The 12,154-nt window shown below is 47.1% G+C and overlaps 1 protein-coding gene across 2 annotated transcripts in view; it reads right to left on the reverse strand.

The window, feature by feature from the left end:
* Nup210 (nucleoporin 210) overlaps positions 1–12,154 on the reverse strand; it is a 105,256-nt gene that overhangs the window by 70,625 nt on the left and 22,477 nt on the right. For both annotated transcript variants that reach the window (NM_018815.2, XM_006506400.4), the window contains exons 4-6: positions 6,144–6,240; positions 4,142–4,292; positions 2,168–2,300 (exon numbers count right to left, since the gene is read on the reverse strand). In NM_018815.2, the coding sequence (NP_061285.2) occupies positions 2,168–2,300; positions 4,142–4,292; positions 6,144–6,240 (381 nt within the window). The remainder of the gene's footprint in view (positions 1–2,167; positions 2,301–4,141; positions 4,293–6,143; positions 6,241–12,154) is intronic.

Consider the following 12,154-nt stretch of genomic DNA (forward strand, 5'->3'; position numbering starts at 1 on the left):
CCTCCTCTCTCTATGTACAGCTGTGAACTGCAAGCCCAGCTGGGGTGATCTTTTGCAAGGGGCACAGGTGAATGGCCCCAGATATCAGAGGACAGTCACTCAAAATACCACCCTCTCCAGGCTCTCACCCTTCAAGGTAACACCATTTCTGACCAACATCTGTGTTCACACAGAACTTTTTTTCCTGAGACAGGGTCTCTCTACATAGTCCTGGCTGTCCTGGAACTAGCTCTGTAGACCAAACTGGCCTTAGACTCACAGGTATCTACCTGCCTCAGCCTTCCAGTGCTGGGATTAAAGGCATGAGCTACCACCACCCATCACACAGAATTTTATACAAGCCTGTTTGTGTTCTCTGGCCTTTCAAGATACCCCCTCCTTAGGATACCACATCGGTGACCACAGCACTCCACTTCTAACTGCCTCACCTCAGTCTTGGAACCATCCTTGTCCTTCTAAGCTTCTTCCCTAGAGATAAGGGTGGGATCAAGCCTGAGATGGGCTTCCTACACATCCTCCTTGTCCAGTACCCTCACCCTGACAGAACGCCAAGGAGAAGGCTTGATCCTTCAGCACTCAACAAACACTCACAAAACACAAGCCTGCTTCCCTCCCTCTTTGTTGTCAAGAGAAGTGGGTGCAGAACCAGGAGGTAGGGGCCTTCAAATGGATCAAGTAACCCCCATCTTGGGTTGACCAGCCAGATACACTGCTGGTGGCTCATGGAGGCAACACCTCTCAGGTCTCCATCCATGAACTGTCACCTAACCTAGAACTCAACGTAGGAAACTGGACAACATAGTTGCTTGTAGGTAATAGCATCTATTATGCTTCTTCAGTGTCACCGGCAGTGGCCCTTCCACTCTGGTGGTCACCTGTAGATATGTGTGGCTGAAACCTTTAGATGAACCAACTCTGAATGCAACCCAGTTGTCTTGAGATTTCTGATCACTATGTTTTGACACCACACACCTACACCTATAAACTAGACAGGATGTCTAGGAGAGCCAGCTCCATCAATACTCACCTTCTAAAATACATGTACCCCAAACCATAGAATTTCCAGAATAGGGATGGAGAGATGGCTAAGCAGTTAAGAGCACTGACTGTTCTTCCAGAGGTCCTGAGTTCAATTCCTAGCAACCACATGGTGGCTCACAACCATCTGTAATGGGATCTGATGCCCTCTTCTGTTGTGTCTGAAGACAGCAACAGTATACTCACATACATTAAAATTAAATATTTTTAAAAAGAAAGGAAAAATGTATTTATTAAAAAAAAAAAAAAAAAAAACAAAAACAAAAACAGAATTCCCAGAATAGCTCCACTCCTGCCAATCATGTCTTCCTCACAGCCTGGGCAGGAATAGCCCACCTGAGACAAAGCTCAACTTCTCTCAGCAGTCAGAGGCAGGCCAGCAGAACAACCTGATCCAATGTGAGCCAACACCTCTGAAGTTCCTCTAAGTGAAGCAGAGAATTGAAAGCAGGGACTAAGCTGTAAGCACATCCATGTTCACAGCATTCTTCATGACAAAAGATGGAGCCATGCCAACTGTCCAAAGACAGACAATGTGGTCTGACACATTGTAGATAGCAACTAATCTTGAGGGCACAGTCAATGGCCGCCCAATCACAGGACAAGCACACAGGCCTGCATGCAACTGAGCTCAGCAAAGCAGTTAACTTCATGAGACAATGTTTGTGAGCCGTGGGTGCAAGGGAGAGAGATGGGGTGTGTGTGATGAGGACATTGGCTCTGCTGGGGAGGATGGATACGCTCTGGAGATGGAATGTAACGATGGTTAAAAAGTGCTACAAAGGAATGCAATGCCACTCCCTGGTCTGCACACATGAAAACTTTATAGTGCCATGTATTTTACCACAGTAACAAGAAGGGAGCCAGTTGAAAAGATAGCTCAGTTGTTAAAACACTGGCTCCTTTCACAGAGGACCCAGGTTCAGTTCCCAGTAGCTAACTCCAGTTCCAGTAGGATCCACTGCCCTCTTCTGGCCTCCTCGGGTACTGCATGTGCATAGGGCCCACCCCACCCCACCCCACCCCACCCCCACATTCAGACAAGACACCCATACATATAAAAAAAATAGATTTTTTTTTTTAAAGAAAGAAGAAAGCATCTAACATGACTTCTGAGTCACAACTGTACCTGTAATCTTGCCCTGCCTGATCTTCTGAACCTTGTAGTGAATGGAGGTTCCCACCAGCAGGTAGACATCATAGGCTGGATTCAGAAGGATGTTCTCCAAGATCAGCAGCCTGACTTCCGCAGGGCGAACATTCTTAGCACAGAGAAAAGAAGAAGGAGGTTGAGTTGGGTGAGGAACGGGGGCAGAGAAATTGTAGGTAAGGAAGGTTCTTTGTGCCAGGCAGTGGTGGTGCCCACCTTTAATCCCAGCACTTGGGAGGCAGAGGCAGGCGGATTTCTGAGTTCGAGGCCAGTCTGGTCTACAAAGTGAGTTCCTGGACAGCTAGGGCTACACAGAGAAACCCTATTTTGGGGAAAAAAAAAAAAAAGGTTCTTTGTTTTTACAGTGGTGGTGGTGGTTGTAGTGGTTGGTAGTGTGTGTGTGTGTGTGTCTGTCTGTCTGTCTGTCTGTCTGTCTCTGTGTGTTTTAATGTGTATGGGTGTTTAGCCTGCACATATGTCTGTGCACCACACACATGCCTCATTTCCAATGAGGCCAGAAGAGGATGTTAGCTCCTCTGGAACTGGAGTTACAGATGGTTATAAGCTGCCATGCATGTGCTGGGGAACTAAATCTAGGTCCTATGGAAGAACAGCAAGTGCTCTTAAGTGCTAAGCGATTGGTTTGTTTTGTTATTTTAAATATTTTTCTTTTAAATTACATGTACATGTCTGTATCTCTGTGTATATATTTCATATGTGTATGAGTGTCTATGGAGGCCTGAGAGGAAACTAGATATCCTGTATCCAAATTTTTTGACCCAAATGATATAGGAACTGGGAATTAGACTTGGGTTCTCTGCAGGAGCAGTGAGTGTTCTGAGCCATCTCTACAGCCCCATTTGTTCTATTTCTATGCAGTGCTGGGGACTGACCCTAGGATTAGCCCATGCTAGGTCTACAGCTCAGAGACAGCTAAAGCCCCAGAACTCTGATTTTGTTTTTGTTGTGGTTGTTTGTTTTGTTTTTGGCTTCTCGGTATATTCCTTCAGGAATAAGTAAGGTATGGAGAAACAGGACATCGTTTGCAACCCCACACCCTAGAATCCAGGGGGACCTCATAGGTATGGCACCAGGATGCTCTCAAAACTGTCACTGCCAAAAGCATATGACCACTCGCAGTACCTTCCACATGCTCTAGCTTGATTTAAAGTGACAGCAACCACACAGAAGGAAACCAGATGACCCAGAGCAATGTCTTCGGATGCTTAAGCTCTCACTCCACAAGTGCTCATGGTCCAGGGTGACCTGAGAAGTGGAGTGCTGTGTGTTCTCAGTCCCTACTCCCTACCTAGTCTCTTCCCCTCCTAGTCTTCGGGAAGCAACTCAAGAGACTGAGACAGGATTGCAGGGCCTCCTGTCCAGTGTGCCCTGGGTGTCAGATTCCTCAGTGCCTGTGGCTTTCATTGTTGGAGAAAACTAATGGCAGACATGATCCTTGTTGACAGAAATGCCAATATACCTAGACTGTTCTTGGTGGATTTATGGCCATTTTCAATCTCCATAATTTGCTTTAGCACCCCAATAGCCTAATAGATCTGGACTCTGGGCTGGTGCTGCCAAGCAAAGCTGACAGGAAAAGCCTTTTACTAACTGGAGATAGGCGGGGAGATGCAACCATCCGTAATTGGCTACTGAGGCAGTCTCAAGGCCTCGCTAGAGCACAGGGAGATACAGCATGGGAGACAGCTGAGTCTCAGATGGTAGGTGTGTGCCTGCTTCAGGATAAGAAGTACTTCCTGGAAATGAGGTAACTCCTCCAAGCCTGAGGAGCAGATGCTGTGACCCCTGAGACACTGACTTCTGGAGCCTTAGCCCTGCCCCTACACCATGGTTCAACAAATCAGACAAACAGAAAGATATAGAAGTACAACACACTAAATCCAGATGTGCAATCCACTGTCATCCTTATCCTACTGTAGAACCCAGGCCCACCTTATAGACAGCCTCCTGAATTCGAGCCTTGAGCTTGGAGCTTCCAGTCTTCATCCCAGACACTAGGATGGTGTCGCCCTGCTTGGCTGCCTTCTCCATCTCTGAGATGTAGGAAGGTGGGATATACGTAGATTCCAAGAAGGTGAGGATGCTGAAAGGGGAACACATCACAAGACCTAAACACAGAATTTTCCAGATTCCAGAGTGGCATTTACCATTTCTAGGGTCTACTACTGAGGGCTGGACCCCAGAATAAGGGATGTTGACGTCATGAATCATTCTGCTTGGTAATACTTAAACACGATTTCCTGATCTTGGGCCTGGGCACATCAATACCCATATATGATGACATTCACTGAAATCTGAGACCATCAGCTGGGTCCACAGGGAAGAGGCACATTAAAAGGCAAGCCCAAGGACCCAGCTCCAAGAGCATCAGTAATGCAGATCAGCACAGCAAGTAAATCACACATGGTGAAGCCTTCTGTGGCTGACAAGTAAGGTTAGCTTATGGGGTTCCTGCTTGTCTCTCTTTCAACCTGCAATTCACAATAGGACTCCTGCTCTGCACAAGAACAACAACCAGCAGGACACACTTGCAGTTGCCCCAGGATACCCCAGCACCGCCCTAAGCTGTAGTTTATCATCCAGTAGTTCAGTGACAGAGTGCAGCAAGTATTCACGATGCCTAGGCCTCAGGCCTAGCATTCATACACATACCAACTGGACTGTCATGCTCATAAGTGTCAAGTCTCCAAAAGTCAAAGAAAAACCAAGGCTGACAGACAAAAAAAGACAAGTGGCAGCATGCAATGTGTGACCCTGGGTTGCTATTGTAAGGTCTGAAGATAGCATGCATGAGAGTAAATTTGCTGATTTAAAAAATATGCGTTTTATTTATTTTTATTTTGTGTGTGTGCCTTGCCTGCATGTGTATCTGCACCATGTGCATGCAGTGCCTGTGGAGGTCAGAAGAAAGTGCTGGATCCATTAGAACTACAGAGCAGCTACAGAAAGCTGTGAGATACATGGATGGTGGGAACCAAACCTGGATTCTTTGACAGAGCAGCCAATGCTCTTATCTGCTGAGCCATCTCTCCAGCCCCAATTTCCTGTTCTTGATAACTTTATTGTAGAGACTCAAGAAAATATCCTAATGGTAGTGAAAGCACAGTAAAATAATCAAAGGTGACAGGACATCATGCTGGCAACAGGCCCTCAAGTAATTTAGGGAAACATTTTCTGCATTACGCTGGTGTTTTCTGTAGGTTTTAAATTGAAATCCTCTGCTGCCACTCCAGCCAACAGACAGCCTTCAGCCACGGCTTTCAATGTAAGAAGCATGACTCAGGAAAGAAATTAAAAAAAAAATCTTTTGCATTTATTTACCCCAACCCCCAGCTGGTGTGGTGTGTGTGTGTGTGTGTGTGGTGTGTGTGTGTGTGTTCATGTCACTGCTCAAGTGAAGTCAAAGGACAATTTGCAGGAGTCAATTTTCCTACCATGCGAATGGCCTGGGGACTCAAGTCATCTTGATAAGCTCCTTTGCCCGCTAAGCCTCCCTCCTAACCCAGAAGGAACTTTCATTCTGTTAGACATACATCTGATTCAGCACGGGCTCAGCAGCTCCCATGCTGGAGAAAGCAGATCGACAGAGATCTGAGTGCAAATGCCAACTCTACCACTTACCAACAAGCCCACTCTCTCCAGACCTCAGTTTCCCTAGCCGGAAAGTGGGAATGTCAGAGGTGGGCAGGCCAGATGGCAGCCGGGAAGGGGTGTAATGAGTCCAGTTGCTATGAAGCCCCCTCTCTATAAGTCTGTCTGTACACTACGCTGAGGATCTAGCCTATCCTGAGAACTGTGTTCACTACTGGCCTGTCCTCTTAGCCAGGACTTGCCGCCCCCCCCCCCCGCCACACCCTTTAACTTGCTCACCCTGTATGAACACCCACATGTCCCTTGTATACACCAAGATAGGCCTTGTCACAGAGCCTCTTACCGGAGTGCATTGTGGGAGTCTGAGAATCCATTGGCCTCTGTATCCTTCACAATTGTCCAGTCGAAGACCAGTCCTGCCAAGGTGCTGAAGGTATTCCCTGTACAAAAGTTCAGAGAGGCAAAAACACGTAAGTTTGTTCCCTAGGGACCTAGAACAGGGAGATGGCAGCTTTTACTACACACAGTGACAGTGCTCAGTGCCACACCCATGCAAGGTGCACACCATGACCTCCATTTCAGAAAGGGGAAAACTAAGGCTCAAAGGAATGGTGATACTTGCTACTTACCATAAAAGGCTGATCCAAGATTTGACCATAGGCCTGTCCCTCCCCACTTAACCTTGAATCCTCTGTTGTTATAGACACCTTAGGAGGCCACTGAGAACTAAGCCATTAATCCCCCTCCTTGATACCTCCTGAACAGAGAATGCCTCCCTTCAAGGTACAGGAGGATGGAAGTACATCTCGGCAGCAGGGACCACAAAGGGAAGCAGGGCAAAGATTTTCACCATACTGGAATCAAGACCCAGGGAGGAAATGGAGACAAGGTATGATCCATGAGAGCATGCTCGCAAGGGCCTCCTCAGCCAGGTCCATCTCCTGAGTTTGCACTACCTCTCAAAAGCCCTTCCCCAGGCCACATCTCTGAACACTCCTGCTCCTGCAACTGCAACTGCAACTGCAATCTTCAACATGAGCCTATGACAGATATTTTAGACCCAAATCATAAAGCAGTAGGATCTGTAAAATCAGCCCACACTGAAATCTCACCACCTTCATCCAAGATCTCAAAGCCCAAATCAGAGGATAGTGAGATGCCTCGGAGGTTAAGAATGCTGGCTGCTATTTTGGGAAACTCGGGTTTGATTCCCAGCATCCACGTCAGGTGGCTCACAACTGCCTGGAACTCTGATTCCAGGGTATCTGACATCCCCTGAATTCTATGGGCATCTACATGCAGGTGATGTAGCATGTATACCCATGCAGGCACATAATACACATAAAGATTACACTAATAAATCACCAAAGACCAAATCAAACCACACTTAGCAAAAAGTCCAGAGAAAGGTGGCCTTTGCCTTTACTTCTCAGGGGAGACTAGAGGTAGGGGAGTGTGGTGGTCTCAATGAAAATGTCCTCAGTCTCATGGACAGCAGCACTGCTGGAGGTATGGCCTTGCTGGAGAAAGTGTGTCAAAGGGTGGGGTTTGAGGTTTCAGAAGCTCACGTCAGGCTGAGCAGCTCACTTCTCCTCGTGTTGCTTGCCAATCCAGATGTAGACCTACCTCTCAGCCCCTCTCCAGCACCATGTCTGACGGTGGCTATTTACATATCCGAGAACACTCTGAGGATTCCTCTTGGCTCAGTGCAGACCCCTTCTTTCTACCATATAATAGGAACAAAAACTTCACCTCATACATCTACAGGATCAGTTCACAAAGTGTCTCTAGCAGGCTGCAGAGACAGCTCAGTGGTTAAAGCCATGCATACTGTGTTTACACAGGAACTGAGGAACTGAGTTTGGTTCGCAGCACCCACACTAGGTAGCTCAAAATCACCTGCAACTCCAGGTCCTGACCTTTAAGGGCACCTGCACTCTCATGCACAAACCTACACAAACACATGAACATAATACAAAATAAATCTTAAGAAAGACACTGTACCCAGTGAGCATAAAGGCCTTACAAGGAGGGCGGGGAGACAGATGCTATACAAGGGGTCTGTCTCATAGAATGTCCGTATCTGCACATACGGCTTCTGGGCTCAGCTGCTAGCCCCTTTTCTTGCCCCATGGTTGCTGACACTCACAAGAGGAAGAGGTGACAGATGTGATGACTCAAGAGTCAGAAGAACTAAAGGCTTCTTAAAGTCTCACGTATTCAGAAGGATGTACATGGGGAACTAACTGGAATTTTCTAGGCTCTCTGTGTATGCAGACAAGCATGGAACCAGCTGAGGACATGCTCCCTCAGGGTGTGAGCTAAACCAAGGTGACAACAGAGGCTCAGAGGAGCCTGAAAATGAAAACCCTGCCCTGCACCTGGGGGGGTGGGGAGCGGCAAACAGGCCAGACATGGCAAATTACTGCCTTCTCTGCTGGTCACTGTACCATCCTGCATCCCACCTGGGCTGAGCTCTAGAGAACTCAAGTCACATCTCTCCTTCCTAAATGGAAGGCCTACTCTGCATATGCACCAACTCTCCCTACCTAGACTCCCACAGGCAGAGGGAGGAAATGGTTAAGAATGAGAAAAGGAAACAGGAGGACCCAGGAAACCAGGAGCCAGGGGAGGGTGGCAGAGAAGGCATTCCAGGATGCATGAAAGTGGCAAGGACTCAGCACCCTGAATCGCTAAGGTTCCATGTCACCAGAACACACACCACTGTTCCACCAGAGTCCATACCAGAGTCTCTGGTCTTCCAGGGAGCAGGAGTTGAGCATGAAGCCAAGCCTGGCTCCTTCTGAGCACACTGCCCTGTATAAACCTTTGCCGTGGGCAGGGTGGAGATTAATTACTCCTGACAAAATAAACCACAGGAAGCCATATTACGGCTCCCCTGCTGTGGCCCAGGGCCCTCCAAGAAGGCAGTGTGGAAACTAATACCACGTAAGCATACCCAAGAGTGACATGCTGGGCTGGGGAGCAGGCCAGGCCCGAACAAAGCCTTGCTTTTCCACTTGAGAAGTAGCTATGAGCACCCACTGTGTACAACCCACAGAGCCCTGGACCTCAAAGCCTCACAACCAAGAGATACAAACCAGGAGACCCAGGAACACCGACTCCAAGGGACAAACCACTCCTGTCCTAATACCAAGAGGGCCACAGAAAAACATGCAACTCAAATGAACAAATACGTGTCCAATGTTTACGGGCTCCAAAGTCCAGAAGCAGCCAGAAGAATAAAGCCAAGAGCTAAGCTCAACAAATAAAACTAGTCCTGAACACTGAGGCCGGTGAGGGTTGAGAGACGTAGGCAGAAAAGAGAAAATTCCACCTGGGAAGCCAGGGAGGAGGAGGAACACCCGAACAGGAAGGCCTGGAGGATGCAGGGCTTCTGACAGCAGAGACTTGGGCCAGCACGAGCACAGGGAGGGGGCGTCTCTGAGCACCTGGAGCATGCTCAGTTACAGTTCACTGATGTACATGGTGCATGAGGGATGGGAAAGAATCCTGAAAGCAAATTGCCAGCAACATCCTCAGCTCTGACTGAATGCAGGATCTACAAAAGATACAACAGTGAAACATTTCTACCTGGGGGCAGCGAGCAGAAAATAGTGAAAACTCAAGTGTGTAACGCCACATGTTGAGCCACACAACTTGACTACAGTCTTGGTTCTGAACATGCAACATGTGGACTTTGATGAGCTTTTGGGTTTTTTTTGTTTGTTTTGACTGAAACAGGGTCTCACTGTATAGACCAAGCTAGTGTTGAACTCACAGAAATCCCCCTGCCTCTGCTTCCCAAAGGATGGGATCAAAAGATTGGGCAACCACACCTGGCTAACATGAGCATTTTACATTGGGCATGCCATCATGCTCAGACCTCAGACCACCATGTGTTATAAATGCAGTGGGTTTACTTTATGCACAAAGGTTTCTGCTCTTAAAAGTATCATAATCGTTTAATTAAGAAAAACAAGAAGTTTCTGTATTTTCCTGCCACTCCTCAAGCACATACCAAATTATCTTTGAGGTTATATTGTTATTAATTTTTATTTTAAAAGCTGCTCCAGGAGGGTAGGCTCGGTGGGACCTGCCCAGAACCCCAGCATCTGTATAGCAGAGGCAGGAAGAACAGGGCTACAAGACAGCCTCAGCCACAGTGAGTTTGAGGCCAGCCTAAGTTATAAGACCTGCCTCAATCTCTCCCTTGCCCAAAACAGTTGCAGCCAACAACTTAGGAAATGGGTTTGTAAATTTTGACTTGGGGATTCTGAAATATCCCGAAATGCATTTCTCCTATCTTGCACTATGTATTTATGAAAAGCAGCGTTCTCAGCACAGAGACCTCAAAAATCAAAATATTCATCAGCTCTGAAAAGTACAGCAGAGTCTGTGTCCCTCAGTATCAGAGCCCCTGCTGGGATTTAACTCTTCTTGTAAAGGAGAGCAAGCACACCCGTCTTGTCAGTACACACATTTGCTTTCATCTCTAATAAATAGTGAAACTATATGAATACAAAAGCATTGTTTTAAAATAAATGCATGGTTTACTCTGAGGAAAAATCTGACTTGATGCCTACTTTAGGGTCTTAGACACGGAGACCACATGAAATCTGCAGGGAACAAAGGGCTGCAAGAGGAGGACATTTAAGGAGTCTGTCCTAGTCTACTTTCAGTTCCTAAAATAGAATACATCTAAGACAGAGTGTGAAAGTTTAGATTTTGAGCTCCCACAAAGACTTGGTCACTAGTCTATAGCACCATTGATAGTGGAGGCACGCTACTCCATGGGATACTGGAAAGCAATCAGGTCAAACAAGCATGTACTGAAACCTCAGACCCCTAAGCCAAAGGAAACCTTTCTTCTTTAAAAGCTGATTGCCTCAGGTAATTACTCATAGTAGAATGCTAAGACACCAAGAGGATGGATGTGCAAGATTAGGTTTCACATCTAGTGAAGACCTCATGTCAAGATACATCATGAGGGAGCAGAGATCTGGCTCATACAGTACTTGACTGGCATGTGTTGGAGTTCTTGGTTCAAATCCCAGAACCACAGAAAACCAGGTATGCTTATAATTCTATCACTCTGTAGGCAAGAGGCAAAAGGCATAAGGAAGCAGGGCTGAAGTTGAAGGTCATCCTCAGCTACATAGAGAGTTAGATAAAGGCAGAGCCTGAGTCACAACAAACAACTTGCTTAATCGCATTATAAATGTGGTCAGAATGCAGAATGTGGCGGTTTGAATATGCTTGGCCCAAGGAAGGGAGTGGGACTATTAGGATGTGTGGCCTTTCGGAGTAGGTGTGGCCTTGATAGAGGAAGTATGTCACTATGGTAGTGGGCTTTGAGACCCTCCTCCTAACTTCCTGGAAGTCAGTCCTCTCCTGGATGTAGCTTCATTAAGATGAACACTCAGCTCCTTCTCCAGTGCCATGTCTGCCTGTATACTGCCATGCTTCTGCCATGATGATAATGGACTGAACCTCTAAACCTGTAAGCCAGCCCCAACTGGTCATGATGTCTCTTCTCAGCAATGGAAACCCTAACTAAGACACAGAAGGATAGGCAGACAAATGGCTGACCTGCCCAGGAATAAATTGAACAAAACAATACTAACCAGGCTAATCTAGCAAGAACAGCTTTGGTCCCTCTTATGACTAAACAAGCTCTTACAGGGACCATCACTCTTGTGCACACATTCTCTGAGGACAGTTTCAGGCAGGCAAATCACATTGAGAACACAGCAGGCAGATGGTCTATGCAGAGTGCAGAGAGCTGCCAACAGCCAGGAAAAGTACTGCAGCAGGAGCAGTCAGAGTACTGCAGTCAGAGCAGCAGCAGCATACTCTGCAACTTATGGGCCGTGTCACCCCAGGGAAGTTACCACAGCTTCCTTGGCTGTACAAAGGGCATTACCCAACTTGCCCATGGCCTAGCATGGGGGCTGACACCCACAGGCTCCCATAGGACATCTGTTAAGGTGCAGAGCTAGTGTTAAGTAACACCAGGAATCTAGCGAAGACACAACAACCCAGCTCAGACAGTGAAGTCCTCAAAGCTTACAAGGGTCAAGTTCACTCACTGAAGAGACTTGGACCAAAACAGACAACAAAGGTCAGCATGTCTGGCTGGGGAAAGCCCGTCAGAAAGCACATCACTCAGCTGCTCCTTAAAGAGTCATTTATATGTGTGAATGTGGACCTAGTGTCCTGACGAGGCCGGAGAAGGGTGTTAGATTCTCTGGACTTGGTGTTACAGGTGGTTTTAAGCTGCTATGTGAGTACTGGGAATCAAACCTAGGTCCTCTGCAAGAACAGCCAGTACTCCTAACCACTAAGCAATCT

Source organism: Mus musculus, chromosome 6 (genome assembly GCF_000001635.26).
Source record: "Mus musculus strain C57BL/6J chromosome 6, GRCm38.p6 C57BL/6J".
NCBI classification, from domain to species: Eukaryota; Metazoa; Chordata; class Mammalia; order Rodentia; family Muridae; genus Mus; species Mus musculus.